Source organism: Staurois parvus, unplaced genomic scaffold, assembly GCF_062004578.1.
Source record: "Staurois parvus isolate SC_StPar_1 unplaced genomic scaffold, SC_StPar_1.0 ptg001181l, whole genome shotgun sequence".
NCBI classification, from domain to species: domain Eukaryota; kingdom Metazoa; phylum Chordata; class Amphibia; order Anura; family Ranidae; genus Staurois; species Staurois parvus.
The window spans coordinates 940528-957161 of record NW_028318977.1 but is presented as its reverse complement, the minus strand read 5'-3'; the positions used below and the strand labels follow the sequence as shown (position 1 = coordinate 957161).

General features: G+C 47.4%; 1 protein-coding gene across 2 annotated transcripts in view; it reads left to right on the top strand.

Moving 5' to 3' along the window:
* The window catches only part of NRBP1 (nuclear receptor binding protein 1), a 54350-nt gene that overhangs the window by 22179 nt on the left and 15537 nt on the right, over positions 1 to 16634 (top strand). Inside the window, exons 7-8 of one of the 2 annotated variants that reach the window (XM_089659676.1) lie at positions 4875 to 4969; positions 11735 to 11758. In XM_089659676.1, coding sequence (XP_089515802.1) covers positions 4875 to 4969; positions 11735 to 11758 — 119 coding nt within the window. The remainder of the gene's footprint in view (positions 1 to 4874; positions 4970 to 11734; positions 11759 to 16634) is intronic. The other variant, XM_089659677.1, reaches the window with a different exon arrangement.

The following is a 16634-nucleotide window of genomic DNA, read 5'->3' as shown; positions in this document are numbered from 1 at the left end:
TGAGTGGAAAGCTGCAGTGGCCCCATTGGAGACAATGTTATGGATGTACAGACTGTGTAATGTACTATATACAGTCCTATCATCTGACTGTCTGCTCCTGCACATTGATCCCTGATCTACCAATGTGTACACTACTGCTCCACTGATCCCTGATCTACCTTTTGTACCTGCTTCTCCTGTACACTGATCCCTGATCTACCAATGTGTACCCTACTGCTCTCCGGATCTATCATCATCTACCCTACTGCTCCTGTACATTGATCCCTGATCTACCAATGTGTACCCTACTGCTCCACTGATCCCTGATCTACCTTTTGTACCTGCTGCTCCTGTACATTGATCCCTGATCTACCAATATGTACCCTACTGCTCTCCGGATCTATCATCAGCTACCCTACTGCTCCTGTACACTGATCCCTGTTCTACCAATATGTACCCTACTGCTCTCCGGATCTATCATCAGCTACCCTACTGCTCCTGTACACTGATCTGAGGATCTGCCACATCTGCCTCTGTGCAGTGATCTCTGATTAGCCATTATCTACCCTATTACTCCTTTACACTAATACCTTATGTACCACTGTCTACCCTATTTTCCCTGTGCACTGATCCCCGGGTCTGCCAGTGTCTGCCATATTGCCCCAGTGCACGGATTCCAGCATCTACCGTCATCTACCCTTCTGCTCCTGTGCCCTGATCTCTGGGTCTGTTACTCTCAACACTGATATCCTACCGTATACTGATCCCCAGGTCTACCAATGTCTGCCCTACTGTTCTTGTTCACTGATCCCTGATATAGTAATGTGTACCCTACTGCTGCTATACACTGATTCCCGGGTCTACCACCATCTACCCTACTGCTCCTGTGTCATGATCCTGGATCTGCCACTGTCTTCTGCTCCTGTACCCTGATGCCAGATCTATCTCTGTCTACCTTATTGCTCTTGTACACTGATCCCAAGATCTACCATCTTCTACATTATTGCTCCTTTATCCTGATTTACCACAGTCAACGCTACTGCTCCTCTGCCCTGATCCCCGGATTTACCACCATCTATCCTACTGCTTCTGTACACTGATTCCTGAATCTACCACCATCTACTGCTCCTATACCATGATTCCTAAATTACCACTGTCTACCCTAGTGGCTCCACATACTGATTTCCAGATCTACTGTCATCTACCCTACTGCACCGTGTACACTGAACCCCCAGATCTACCTAAGTTTTCTTTATTGTTCCTTTACCCTGATCCCAAATCTACCCAATAGCTTGTGTACACTGATCCCAGGATCTACCACCATCTACATTATTGCTCCTGTACCATGATCTACCACATTCTATCCTGCTCCTGTACACTGATCTCTGGATCTACCATGGTCTACTCTATTGCTCCTGTACACTGATCTCTGGATCTGCCATGGGCTACTCTATTGCTCCTGTACACTGATCTCTGGATCTACCATGGTCTACTCTATTGCTCCTGTACACTGATCTCTGGATCTACCATGGTCTGCTCTACTGCTCCTGTACACTGATCTCTGGATCTACCATGGTCTGCTCTACTGCTCCTGTACACTGATCTCTGGATCTACCATGGTCTACTCTACTGCTCCTGTACACTGATCTCTGGATCTACCATGGTCTACTCTACTGCTCCTGTACACTGATCTCTGGATCTACCATGGTCTACTCTACTGCTCCTGTACACTGATCTCTGGATCTACCATGGTCTACTCTACTGCTCCTGTACACTGATCTCTGGATCTACCATGGTCTACCCTATTGCTCCTGTACACTGATCTCTGGATCTACCATGGTCTGCTCTACTGCTACTGTACACTGATCTCTGGATCTACCATGGTCTGCTCTACTGCTACTGTACACTGATCTCTGGATCTACCATGGTCTATTCTACTGCTCCTGTACACTGATCTCTGGAAATGCCATGGTCTACTCTTTTGCTCCTGTACACTGATCTCTGGATCTACCATGGTCTACGCTACTGCTCCTGTACACTGATCTCTGGATCTACCATAGTCTACCCTACTGCTCCTCAACCCTGATCCACAGATCCACCTCTATCTACCCCACTGCGCCTTTACATTGATCACAGCACCTACCTCTGTCTACCCTACTGCTTCTCAACACTGACCTCTCGATCTGCCACAGTCTACGCTACTGCTCTTCTACACTGATATCTGGATGCACCGCTGTGTACCTTACTGTCTCTCAACATTGATCCCCAAATCTACCACCATCTACCCTACTGCTCCTATGTACTGTACAGATCACAAGGATTACCATGCTCCTCTCCTTTAGGCGCACCCTGAAAACCCACCTCTTCAGGGAAGCCTACCCCACCCCCTGCTAATTCCCAACCACCTCCACTCCTCCTACCACTCCATCCCCCACAGCTATTTCCTCCTGTACCACTATCCCCTCCCTCCTAGATTGGAAGCTCCAAGGAGCAGGGCCCTTGAACCCCTCGTGTATTGCATTGTATTGTTATTGTACTGTCGCATGTTCTGTCTCCCATTGTAATGTACAGTGCTGAGCAAACTGGCGCTTTATAATTACTGTATAATAATAATAATAGAACATCAGAGAGGTGGAAGCTGATATCTTGTGAAAATCTGCAGTTAACATATTCTGCAGGAAGGTTGCCAATCACTGACCTTTTTTTGCACCTAAAGGCAGCAATGTACACATTTTTGAAAATATTTTTTTAGCTCAAGATATGTAATATAACCTAACGAAGTCTGTTGCCAGAAAGCCGTGTTCTGTGCTCCTCCATTTTCTGTTTTTTTTTTTTTTTCTTTCTGTATAAAGCTTGTTGCTTACAGAGCTCAATAGCTGAAGATGATTTTAGACACACAAGTTAACGGGTCAGAGCGGTGACTCCTCATCCTCCCTCTGTGTGGCTCAGTATGAGGTTTATTATTATATTCAACAAGCCTTCAGCAGGAAGCTTCTGTCCTCTTTAGATACCCCGTGGTGCTCTAGGTATTGTGTGTTATGTATGAAATGTTTGTTAATTCAGAAGCTAATCCACATACAGCAACCTGGTGACTGAAGGTGGTATCCGTTTTCTTCACAAGTGCCCCGAAGCCTTAACCACTTGAGCTCCAGAGGATTTACCCCCCTTAATGACCACGCCTCTTTTTGCTACTCGGCGCTGCACTAATTCAACTGATAATTGCACGGTCATGCAATGCTGCACCCAAACCAAATTTACGTCCTTTTTTTCACACAAATAGAGCTTTCTTTCGGTGGTATTTGATCACCTGTGCGCTTTTTATTTTTCACGCTATAAACAAAAAAAGGCCAAAAACTTTGAAGAAAAACAATATTTTTTACTTTCAGCTATAAAAAATATATAGTAAACTCAAAGTTAGTCATAAATTTAGGCCAAAATGTATTCTGCTCCATGTTTTTGGTAAATAAAATCCCAATAAGTGTATATTGATTGCTTTGTGTGGAAGTTATAGCGTCTACAAACTATGGTATAAATACTGCAATTTACACCATTTTTCTGCTATACAGCGCTGCGCTAGTTTAACGGACAATTGCGCGGTCATGCAATATGGTACATAAATGAAATTTACATCCTTTTTTTCCCCACAAATTGAGCTTTCTTTTGGTGGTATTTGATTGCCTGTGCGGTTTTTATTTTTTGCGCTATAAGAAAAAAGGCTGACAATTTTGAGGAAAAAAAAACAATAGTTTGGACTTTTTGCTATAAAACATGTCCAGTAAAAAAAAAAATTGCAAAAATCAAATTTAGTCATAAATTTCTGCCAAAATGCATTCTGCGACATGTCTTTGCTACAAAAAAAAACCCAATACGTGTAAATTAATTGGTTTACGTGAAAGTTATAGCGTTTACAAATGGCGGGAATGATACTGGGATTTTTAGGTTTTTTTTTTTTATACTAATAATGGCGGCGATCAGCGAATTATGGCGGCGATCAGGGACTTATGGCAGCGACCAGCGACTTATGGCGGGACTGCGGCGGACATTCTGACATTGGGGGGTACTGACTTGGGGTCACTGACATCCCCAAAAACACTAATACAGTGATCAGTGCAAAAAAAAAAAAGCACTGACACTGTACTAATGGCACTGGGGAGGAAGGGGTTAACTTTATTTAGCAGGGAAGGGTTATAGGAGTGAGGGGGAGTGTTTTACTAGGGGGCGGGGGTGTGTACTGGGCGGGACAAGGCTGATCGAGAAAGAGAAACTGTTCTTTCTTGATCAGCTCATCCTCGAGCTGACAGGGAAGTGACAGACAGCACAGCTACTGCAGCTGTGCTCTCTGTCACTGTTTGCCGCCGATCGCCGGGAAACAGCCGCTAAGGACCGGCTGTGACCCGGCGACTCACATCTGCGGCGGTGATCGACGGGACAAATTGGGCGGCGGCGTGCCTCGCGCGCGCCCCCTATTTGTTTACAAAACACACGTTTTAAAACGTGGTTTTGCCTGCGAGTGCCGCCCTGCTGCCGTATATCTACAGTGGCTGGCAAGTGGTTAAAGGCCAAGGAGATTTTATGCAAAATGCGACTCCCTCTGGTATGTTGGTTCTTGGACCCACCCCCTCTCACATATCATTGGTCAGTGAACTGAACTTGTCCATCACATTAAATGGCCAATAAAAAGGGGACAACAAGTTGGATAAAGCAGCACCAGACTGAACCAATGTTTTTTAGGTTTTGGGGCCTCTTTGAAGGCAGCTGATGCCACTTTCTGACCCTGGCTGGCTGTAAATGTGGGTTGCTTGGGGTTGAAGTATAACTGAACTAAACCCCTTCAATTGTCATTGAGCTGCTGCTGATGGATCCTTCTCTTGGCTGACCCATCTGTTTCCCTACAGTTATCTACATTCGTGTGACCCCCCCATTATCCATGGAAACCTCACCTGTGACACCATCTTCATTCAGCACAACGGACTCATCAAAATTGGATCTGGTAAGGGCCCGGGCTCCCAGCGTCCTCTTTGGTCTTTTCTCACGCACTGTGCCCGCATCCCTCATTTTATTGTGTTTGTCCCGTGCCCCCTCCTGATGTTTTTCATACAGACAATGTCCTGACTCTTCCTGATATATTTGCAGTAGGTAGGCTGTGGTGTGCAGGGGGGAAGCATTACCGGGCCTGGGCAGTAAGGTCTAGGGATCACTGGCAGGATGTGCCACTGTATATTTCCCCCAAGCTCTCATTGGGTTTGTGTATTTGCTGTCATGTAGGCTTCCAGTTTAGGCTAGTGTGGATGGATGTTGGTCTTCTGGATTGGATGGGTGGTGTGTTTGTGGGTTTTGTTTACAGTGGATATAAAAAGTCTACACACCCCTGTTAAAATGTCAGGTTTCTGTGATGTAAAAAAATGAGACAAAGATAAATTATTTCAGAACTTTTTCCACTTTTTAATGTGACCTATAAACTGTACAACGCATTTGAAAAACAAACTGAAATATTTTAGAGAGGGGAAGTAAACAAAAAAAAAAAAATAATGTGGTTGCATAAGTGTGCACACCCTCTTACAAGTGGGGATGTAGCTGTGTTCAGAATTAAGCAATCACATTCAAAATCATGGTAAATAGGAGTCAGTACACACCTGTCATTTAAAGGGCCTCTGATTAACACCAAATAAAGTTCAGCTGTTCTAGGTCTTTCCTGACATTTTCTTAGTCGTATCCTACAGCAGAAGCCATGGTCCGCAGAGGGCTTCCAAAGCATCGGAGGGATCTCATTGGTAAAAGGTATCAGTCAGGAGAATGGTAAAAAAAAAAGAATTTCCAAGGCATTAGATATACCATGGAACGCAGTGAAGACAGTCATCAAGTGGAGAAAATATGGCACAACCGTGACATCACCAAGAACTGGACGTCCCTCCAAAATGGATGAAAAGACAAGAAGAAAACTGGTCTGGGAGGCTGCCAAGAGGCCTACAGCAACATTAAAGGAGCTGCAGGAATACCTGGCAAGTCCTGGCTGTGTGGTACATGTGACAACAATCTCCCATGTTCTTCATATGTCTGGGCTATGGGGTAGAGTGGCAAGACTGAGTCCTTTTCTTACAAAGAAAAACATCCAAGTTTGGATAAATTTTGCAAAAACACATCTGAAGTCTCCCAAAAGCATGTGGGAAAATGTGTTCTGGTCTGATGAAACCAAGGTTGGACTTTTTGGCCATCATTCCAAAAGATATGTTTGGTGCAAAAACAACACTGCACATCACCAAAAGAACGCCATACCCATCGTGAAGCATGGTGGTGGCAGCATCATGCTTTGGGGCTGTGTTTCTTCAGCTGGAACTGGGGCCTTAGTCAAGGTAGAGGGGATTATGAACAGTTCCAAATACCAGTCAATATTGGCACAAAATCTTCAGGCTTCTGCTAGAGAGCTGAACATGAAGAGGAACTTAATCTTTCAGCATGACAACGAAACAAAGCATACATCCAAATCAACAAAGGAATGGCTTCACCAGAAGAAGATGAAAGTTTTGGAATGGCCCAGCCAGAGCCCAGACCTGAATCCGATGGAAAATCTGTGGGGTGATCTGAAGAGGGCTGTGCACAGGAGGCGCCCTCACCATCTGACAGATTTGGAGTGTTCTTGCAAGGAAGAGTGGGCAAATATTGCCAAGTCAAGATGTGCCATGCTGATAGACTCCCCCCCCAAAGACTGAGTGCTGGAATCGCATCAAAAGGTGCTTCAACAAAGGATTAGTGTAAGGGTGTGCACACTTATGCAACCATATTTTAGTTTTTCATTTTTACTTCCCTCCATCTAAAAGATTTCAGTTTATCAATGGAGTTGTACAGTTTATAGGGTACATAAAAGGTGGAAAAAAGTTCTGAAATGATTTATCTTTGTCATTTTTTTTACATCACAGAAACCTGACATTTTAACAGGGGTGTGTAGACTTTTTATATCCCCTGTAGGTATAATGGGGTGAAGCTGTGTGATAATTGGGGGTAGTGAGGCAGCTGTGAGGTCAGAAGGTGTAATGGGATTTTGGGATGGGGGGACTCTGTAAGGTCAGAGGGTGTTCTCTTGTTGGTTATCGTAGTAACTGGTGCAACATTCATATTTGGGAGTTGAGGATACAATGTATTTTTTGGTTTGCATTACTATTGGGTAGTGTGTACCAGGCTTTAAAATGGTATTGTTTTGTGACTCAAGGGTACTATGGGAGAGTGTAAGATGGGAGGGTAGTACAGTTGAGTGCCATAGATTGGCAGTGTAATCATGCTGGATGTTGCCATATGGTAAGGTAGTGTAACTGGTTGTCACCAGATGGGAGGGAAGTGTGGCAGTGTTGGGGAATGGCAGGGTGGTGAGGTAGTGTGGTGGGTTGCCATGGCATGGAAAGATAGTGTGGCTGGGTTTTGCAAAATGGGAGAGTAGTACTGGAGATTGAGAGGTTTTTGTAATATGGTGGGGCTTCATGGGATGGAAGGGAGTATGTATGGTGGGATGATGGGGGATGGGAGGGTAGTATGGTGGGATGGGAGGGTAGTATGGTGGGATGGGAGGGTAGTATGGTGGGATGATGTGGGATGGGAGGGTAATATGGCGGGATGATGTGGGATGGGAGGGGTAATAAGGCGGGATGATGTGGGATGGGAGGGTAGAATGGCGGGATGTCGTGGGATGGGAGGGTTGAATGGCGGGATGTTGTGGGATGGGAGGGTAGAATGGCGGGATGTCGTGGGATGGGAGGGTAGAATGGCAGGATGTCGTGGGATGGGAGGGTAGAATGGCGGGATGTCGTGGGATGGGAGGGTAGAATGGCGGGATGTCGTGGGATGGGAGGGTAGAATGGGGGGATGTCGTGGGATGGGAGGGTAGAATGGCGGGATGTCGTGGGATGGGAGGGTAGAATGGCGGGATGTCGTGGGATGGGAGGGTAGAATGGCGGAATGTCGTGGGATGGGAGGGTAGAATGGCGGGATGTCGTGGGATGGGAGGGTAGAATGGCGGGATGTCGTGGGATGGGAGGGTAGAATGGCGGGATGTCGTGGGATGGGAGGGTAGAATGGCGGGATGTCGTGGGATGGGAGGGTAGAATGGTGGGATGGGAGGGTAGAATGGCGGGATGGGAGGGTAGAATGGCGGGATGTCGTGGGATGGGAGGGTAGAATGCCGGGATGGAAGTAGGCCCGGACTCGGACAAAAAACGCCTGGCCATTTTAGACCGAACGGCCAATTTTTTCAAGAATTCGCGGGGGCAGTTGGTGACAGAATATTCACGCCGGTCCTCTGCGCTGTAATGTCAAAAAATGTCAGTAAAGGGGCATTGTATTGATTACAGTGCATTCCCATTTATATCACAGTGCCCCTAGCAATCACAGCCCCCTATCACAGTGCCCCTTGCTGTCATGCCCCCCCCCCCTTTTCTCTCTAATCACAGTGCCCCCTATACATTAAGCAGACATCCCAATCCAGCAAAGAGACAGCCCAATTCACCCCCTCACTGCCGCTACAGAATGGGACTTTTTGGCTGTAACTGGATCAGTGTAGGGTTCAGTGTGCTCACCTTCCTCCCAGAGAGTGATGGCCCTCTCCTCCCCTGTGCAGCTGTCATAGTGTGCTGGCCAGTGTAGGAGAGAGGCCGCTGTTGTCCCTTCAATGCTGCTGTATCTGTAGCGGCTGGCCTGGGAGGTGTGTCCACTGCAGGAGCTTCCTGCTCGTCACTGGAGCCTTCTCTGCTGCACCTCCTGCCAGCCCTGCTTTAGGCATAGCAGGAGGTGAGCGATGACTGCTGTCTGTGTGAGCCCTGTCCAGACTGTGGTTGTCACTTACCTCCCACTGTGCAGCCCAGTCAAAAGGCCGCAAATGCCCAGGTGCCCTATAGTTAGTCCGGGCCTGGGTGGGAGGTTAGTATATGGGGATGTAAGGGTAGTATGGCCGTGTGACGGACCACCTGGGTGCTTCCATCTGAAAACTGCTTCCTTGCTGCTGGGATAAAGGAGCAAGGTATTATAGCTGGGCATTACACTCAAGAATTAGACACTAGTTTAGATGGAAATTGGAACTCTTTATTGAACAGAAATACAGGTTTTTATACACTTCAAAAATAGGGCCAGTCCCCACATGAACAATAAAAAACAAATAGTACAGGAGGACCAGCAAACAGACAGAAACCATAGATGGCTCAATTAACAATGGGACAAAGACACAACAGTGAACACATAACACCTTAGTAAACAGATTACAGCAAGAAACCTCAGCATCAGGTTGTTTGGAGCCAATTATATTAACCTCCGCTCCGAGTCTAGGAGGGGGTTTGAAGCAGTCGATGCTGGTTTGGGCACAGAGACCCCAAATCTTTATCCGGGTCCTCCTTTTCTCAGAGTCTGTGTGTTTTGGGGAGACGTACTTGAATCTGTAGTAAAACTATTCCCATCGAATAGAACCCCCTGAAACGCCAGGGCCCATAGTCAGTAGGGAAGGGGCTAGCCTGCAGTCCCCTCAAAAAGACCGTGTCCCAGTTGGATCTGTCACGAACAGAATGCCATGGGATTGGAGGGTAGTATGGCGGAATGTCATGGGATAAGAGGGTGGAGACAAGATGTCATCGTTGGGAGGGTAGTATGGTGGGATGTCATGGGTTAGGAAGGTAGTTTAATGGGATGTCATGGGATGGTAGTATGATGAGATGGAGGGTAGTATGGTGGGAAGTCGTGGGATGGGAGGGTGGTGGTGGGATATTATGGTATGGTGGGATTTGCAGGGTAGTGTTGGGATGTCATGGGGTGGGAAGGTAGTATGGGGGGATGTCATGGGTTAGGAGGGTAGTATGATGGGGTGGGATATAATGGGATGGAGGGTAGTATGGTGGGATGTCATGGGATGGGAGGCTGGTATGGTGGGATGTCATGGGATGGGAGACTGGTATGGGGGGATGTCATGGGATGGGAGGGTGGTATGGGGGGATGTCATGGGATGGGAGGGTGGTATGGGGGGATGTCATGGGATGGGAGGGTGGTATGGGGGGATGTCATGGGATGGGAGGGTGGTATGGGGGGATGTCATGGGATTGGAGGGTGGTATGGGGGGATGTCATGGGATGGGAGGGTGGTATGGGGGGATGTCATGGGATGGGAGGGTGGTATGGGGGGATGTCATGGGATGGGAGGGTGGTATGGGGGGATGTCATGGGATGGGAGGGTGGTATGGGGGGATGTCATGGGATGGGATGGGAGGGTGGTATGGTGGGAAGTTATGGGATGGGAGGGTGGTATGGTGGAAAGTTATGGGAGGGTGGTATGGTGGGAAGTTATGGGAGAGTGGTATGGTGGGAAGTCATGGGATGGTAGGGTGGTATGGTGGGAAGTCATGGGGATGGAGGGTGGTATGGTGGGAAGTCATGGGATGGGAGGGTGGGAAGTCATGGGAGGCTAATGGCGGGAAGTCATGGGATGGGAGGCTAGTATGGTGGGAAGTCATGGGATGGAAGGCTAGTATGGTGGGAAGTCATGGGATGGGAGGCTAGTATGGTGGGAAGCCGTGGGATGGGAGGCTGGAATGGTGGGAAGCCGTGGGATGGGAGGCTAGTATGGTGGGAAGTCATGGGATGGAAGGCTAGTATGGTGGGAAGTCATGGGAGGCGAATGGCGGGAAGTCATGGGATGGGAGGGTGGGAAGCCATGGGATGGGAGGGTGGTATGGTGGGAAGCCGTGGGATGGGAGGCTAGTATGGTGGGTAGTCGTGGGATGGGAGGCTAGTATGGTGGGTAGTCGTGGGATGGGAGGCTAGTATGGTGGGAAGTTGTGGGATGGGAGGCTAGTATGGTGGGAAGTCGTGGGATGGGAGGCTAGTATGGTGGGACGTCGTGGGATGGGAGGCTGGTATGGTGGGACGTCGTGGGATGGGAGGCTGGTATGGTGGGACGTCGTGGGATGGGAGGCTGGTATGGTGGGAAGTCGTGGGATGGGAGGCTGGTATGGTGGGAAGTCGTGGGATGGGAGGCTGGTATGGTGGGAAGTCATGGGATGGGAGGCTGGTATGGTGGGAAGTCATGGGATGGGAGGCTGGTATGGTGGGAAGTCATGGGATGGGAGGCTGGTATGGTGGGAAGTCATGGGAGGCTAATGGCGGGAAGTCATGGGATGGGAGGGTAGTAATGGCATGGTGGGATGACCTGAGATGGGAGAGTGGTATAGAGGGATGGGATGGTGTGAAATGGGAGGATAGAGCGGCGGGGTGTCTCAAGTTGGTAGGGAAATATGAGTGGGTGACGCGGGTTGGGAGTGTAGTATGGTAGGGTGTCTCCACTGTTTTGGCAGAACCAGGAGATTCTTGTATAAGTGTCATAAAGTGCTTTGTGGTAACGGGTGTTTGTAGTACATTGGGAGAAGGATTTATGAGCGGATGCATTGCTGGAGGGTGCAGGGGGTGAGTTAGAGACACCCCAGTAAAGCATCGGTTGTGTGTGTTTGTGTGAGAACACATCAGGTGACGGGGGAAGATGGGATGTCATAATGTTGGTCCAGAGATACGCTCTGGGCTCGTGGTTTGCAGAGACGTGTCCTGAGATGATTGTTGAACTGATAGTATTGGCTGAGGTTGTCAAAGTTTGATGACATCCATGTGTGAGTGTGCGCGGCGTGCCGCTGTTTGGCAGCTTTGTATAACGATGACGTATCCCACCCCCACCCCCAGCCCTTCCATCCACTCATGATTTGTCTCGTTTTATTTCCTGCTTCGGCTGCTCTGTACCACACCAGTCTTTCATAGGATTTTTGCTAATGGTGAGATGAATTTTCAGCCTCTGTGTTCCTGTCGTTGCCATGTTTCTGTGTTCGGCCTGTGGCACTCACCCATGTAAGGCGTGCCGTCTCCTTCCAGGGGATTATGGGACACGGCAGACCTTTGTTACATGAGTGACTGCAGCTCAGAGGTCGGTGGGTGTGCTTGCCTCACGTTCTCTCCCGGCTTGGCAAATCGGGGCTCCCGTCCCCGGGGGTGTGCGCTAGATGTTGGGTGTACTTAGCTCCATAGCATGTAGGAGCCCTTCCCCACTCCGCTGTGTGCATGTTCCTTTTATAGATGGCTTCTCTCTCCTTCCCTCTCATCTTCATTGCATTCCTGCCCCTCCTCCTGCGGGCGGGCGGGTGACCGGCTTGCTTATTGACTGCTCTGTGCTTGAGGCGGGGGGGGGGGTAGATAGATATGTGATGATCATGTGACTGTGTTAAACCCAGGCTTACTGGTTGCTCGATGGGAATTATGGCAAGTAGAGATGGGTCCAGGCTCTATGCACAGGCCACCTCCAGCATGCCGGGGGTACGAATATTTCTGCTCTGCTTGTGGCTCCATGATAATGCAGGAATATACGTGCACTCTCCTCTGCCGTCTGCCATAGTACAACAAGACTGTCCATAAACATGAGACGACTGGCAACAAACAACCATATTGCCTGCAGCTCCTCTGTGACCTCTGCAGACTTCTGGGGTGACCCATGTTGTGGTAATAAATTGGAGTGGATATTCCCAGACAATTCCTATAGTTTCTCCAGCACTGGGAATTGCTGTTTTTAGCGCATATACAGTGGGGATCGAAAGTTTGGGCACCCCAGCTAAAAATTTGTATTAATGTGCATAAAGAAGCCAAGGAAAGATGGAAAAATCTCCAAAAGGCATCAAATTACAGATTAGACATTCTTATAATATGTCAACAAAAGTTAGATTTTATTTCCATCATTTACACTTTCAAAATAACATAAAACAAAAAAATGGCGTCTGCAAAAGTTTGGGCACCCTGCAGAGTTAATATCTTGTACTGCCCCCTTTGCCAAGCTGAGACCTGCCAATGTCATGGATTGTTCTCAATCATCGTCTGGGAAGACCAGGTGATGTCAATCTCAAAGGTTTTAAATGCCCAGACTCATCTGACTTTGCCCCAACAATCAGCACCATGGGTTCTTCTAAGCAGTTGTCTAGAAAACTGAAACTGAAAATAGTTGACGCTCACAAAGCTGGAGAAGGCTATAAGAAGATAGCAAAGCATTTTCAGATGTCAATATCCTCTGTTCGGAATGTAATTAAGAAATGGCAGTCAGGAACAGTGGAAGTTAAAGCAAGATCTGGAAGACCAAGAAAAATATCAGACAGAACAGCTCGCAGGATTGTGAGAAAAACAATTCAAAACCCATGTTTGACTGCACGATCCCTCCAGAAAGATCTGGCAGACACTGGAGTTGTGGTACAATAGTCCACTATAAAGAGATACTTGTACAAATATGGTCTTCATGGAAGAGTCCTCAGAAGAAAACCTCTTCTACGTCCTCACCACAAAAATCATCGTTTGAACTTTGCAAATGAACATATAGACAAGTCTGATGCATTTTGGAAACAAGTTCTGTGGACCGATGAGGTTAAAATTGAACTTTTTGGCCGGAATGAGCAAAGGTACGTTTGGAGAAGAAGGGGCACAGAATTTAATGAAAAGAACCTCTGTCCAACTGTTAAGCATGGGGTTGGATCAATCATGCTTTGGGGTTGTGTTGCAGCCAGTGGCACAGGGAACATCTCACGAGTAGAAGGAAAAATGGATTCAGTAAAATTTCAGCAAATTTTGGATGGTAACTTGATGCCATCTGTGAAAAAGCTGAAGTTAAAGAGAGGATGGCTTCTACAAATGGATAATGATCCTAAACACACCTCGAAATCCACGGGGGATTACATCAAGAGGCGTAAACTGAAGGTTTTGCCATGGCCTTCACAATCTCCTGACCTCAACATAATTGAAAATCTATGGATAGACCTTAAAAGAGCAGTGCGTGACAGACAGCTTAGAAATCTCAGAGAACTGGAAGACTTTTGTAAGGAAGAATGGGCAAAGATACCTCAAACAAGAATTGAAAGACTCTTGGCTGGCTACAAAAAGCGTTTACAAGCTGTGATACTTGCCAAAGGGGGCAGTACAAGATATTAACTCTGCAGGGTGCCCAAACTTTTGCAGACGCCATTTTTTTGTTTTCTGTTATTTTGAAAGTGTAAATGATGGAAATAAAATCTAACTTTTGTTGACATATTATAAGAATGTCTAATCTGTAATTTGATGCCTTTTGGAGATTTTTCCATCTTTCCTTGGCTTCTTTATGCACATTAATACAAATTTTTAGCTGGGGTGCCCAAACTTTCGATCCCCACTGTACATAGCCAGTAAATAGTATTCACCTCACATGCAGAGAAATTTTCTGTTCAGGATAACAAAAAACAAACAAAAAAGCTTAAACTCTAGTTCTAACAAAGTACATGTTGATAGAAGGAAAGAGCAAAGTGACAGATATGAGCTCATCATTCTGCTGCTTCTCCAATCACAGGCTGGGGGAGCACTTTTGCAGTTGCACATATGGTCAAAGTGAGCGTTTTGATCTTCTTGTAGCACAGAACAGAAGGCCTTCCATGTACCGTCTCATGTCTGTGGCTGGTCTGAACATCGAGTGATGGATAGAATCTGCCTCGTAGAGGGTTGTATGCCCATTTAGGATCCAGGAAATCCCCCAACCTGCTTATATTGTTTTAGCTGTTTTATGTATAATTGTAACAAAGTGATCTAATGAAGTTAACAGTATAATTGTAGTGATTTTGGTGAGCTTTAATAAAGGTAAAGTAGCGCAGCCTTGGTTTGGGATCGTCTCGTTACACGTACTTTGGTAAGAGGGTTTCCATCTTGGATCATATTGTGTATGTCCAATGACTGTTTCATAAGCAAGTGGTTTCCTGATCTTTCAGACTAAATTGTTATAGACTTATGAAATGTAAAATTGAAGGCTTTTTGACAATTAGGATTCTGGACGATGACCATTATTAGGAAAAGAGAACACAATTTTGCCATCAGGAAAAAGATGGCAAAAGAGAACCCGCGTTGGCCCTTATTGGCAAAAGAGAACCCGCGCTGGCCCTTATTGGCGAAAGAGAACCCGCGCTGGCCCTTATTGGCGAAAGAGAACCCGCGTTGGCCCTTATTGGCGAAAGAGAACCCGCGTTGGCCCTTATTGGCGAAAGAGAACCCGCGTTGGCCCTTATTGGCGAAAGAGAACCCGCGTTGGCCCTTATTGGCGAAAGAGAACCCGCGTTGGCCCTCATTGGTGAAAGAGAACCCGCGTTGGCCCTTATTGGCAAAAGAGAACCCGCGTTTGCCCTTATTGGCAAAAGAGAACCCACGTTGGCCCCTAACTGCAAAGGAGATCCCAAGCTGACCATTATTGGGCAAAAGGGAACCCAAGCTGACCATTATTGGGCAAAAGGGAACCCAAGCTGACCATTATTGGGCAAAAGGGAACCCAAGCTGACCATTATTGGGCAAAAGGGAACCCAAGCTGACCATTATTGGGCAAAAGGGATCCCAAGATGATCATTATTGGGCAAAAGGGAACCCAAGCTGATCATTATTGGGCAAAAGGGAACCCAAGCTGATCATTATTGGGCAAAAGGGAACCCAAGCTGATCATTATTGGGCAAAAGGGAACCCAAGCTGATCATTATTGGGCAAAAGGGAACCCAAGCTGATCATTATTGGGCAAAAGGGAACCCAAGCTGATCATTATTGGGCAAAAGGGAACCCAAGCTGATCATTATTGGGCAAAAGGGAACCCAAGCTGATCATTATTGGGCAAAAGGGAACCCAAGCTGATCATTATTGGGCAAAAGGGAACCCAAGCTGATCATTATTGGGCAAAAGGGAACCCAAGCTAGCCATTCCTGGGAAAAGAGAACCCAAGCTGACCATTCCTGGGAAAAGAGAACCCAAGCTAGCCATTCCTGGGAAAAGAGAACCCAAGCTAGCCATTCCTGGGAAAAGAGAACCCAAGCTAGCCATTCCTGGGAAAAGAGAACCCAAGCTAGCCATTCCTGGGAAAAGAGAACCCAAGCTAGCCATTGTTGGGAAAGGGGCGACCCAAATTGACCATTGTTGGGAAAGGGGCGACCCAAATTGACCATTGTTGGGAAAAAGGCGACTCAAGTTGACCATTGTTGGGAAAGGGGCGACCCAAATTGACCATTGTTGGGAAAAAGGCGACTCAAGTTGACCATTGTTGGGAAACGGGCGACCCAAGTTGACCATTGTTGGGAAAAGGGCGACCCAAGTTGACCATTGTTGGGAAAAGGGCGACCCAAGTTGACCATTGTTGGGAAAAGGGCGACCCAAGTTGACCATTGTTGGGAAAAGGGCGACCCAAGTTGACCATTGTTTGGAAAAGGGCGACCCAAGTTGACCATTGTTTGGAAAAGGGCGACCCAAGTTGACCATTGTTTGGAAAAGGGCGACCCAAGTTGACCATTGTTTGGAAAAGGGCGACCCAAGTTGACCATTGTTGGGAAAAGGGCGACCCAAGTTGACCATTGTTGGGAAAAGGGCGACCCAAGATGACCATTGTTGGGAAAAGGGCGACCCAAGATGACCATTGTTGGGAAAAGGGCGACCCAAGTTGACCATTGTTGGGAAAAGGGCGACCCAAGTTGACCATTGTTGGGAAACGGGCGACCCAAGTTGACCATTGTTGGGAAACGGGCGACCCAAGTTGACCATTGTTGGGAAACGGGCGACCCAAGTTGACCATTGTTGGGAAACGGGCGACCCAAGTTGACCATTGTTGGGAAACGGGCGACCCAAGTTGAC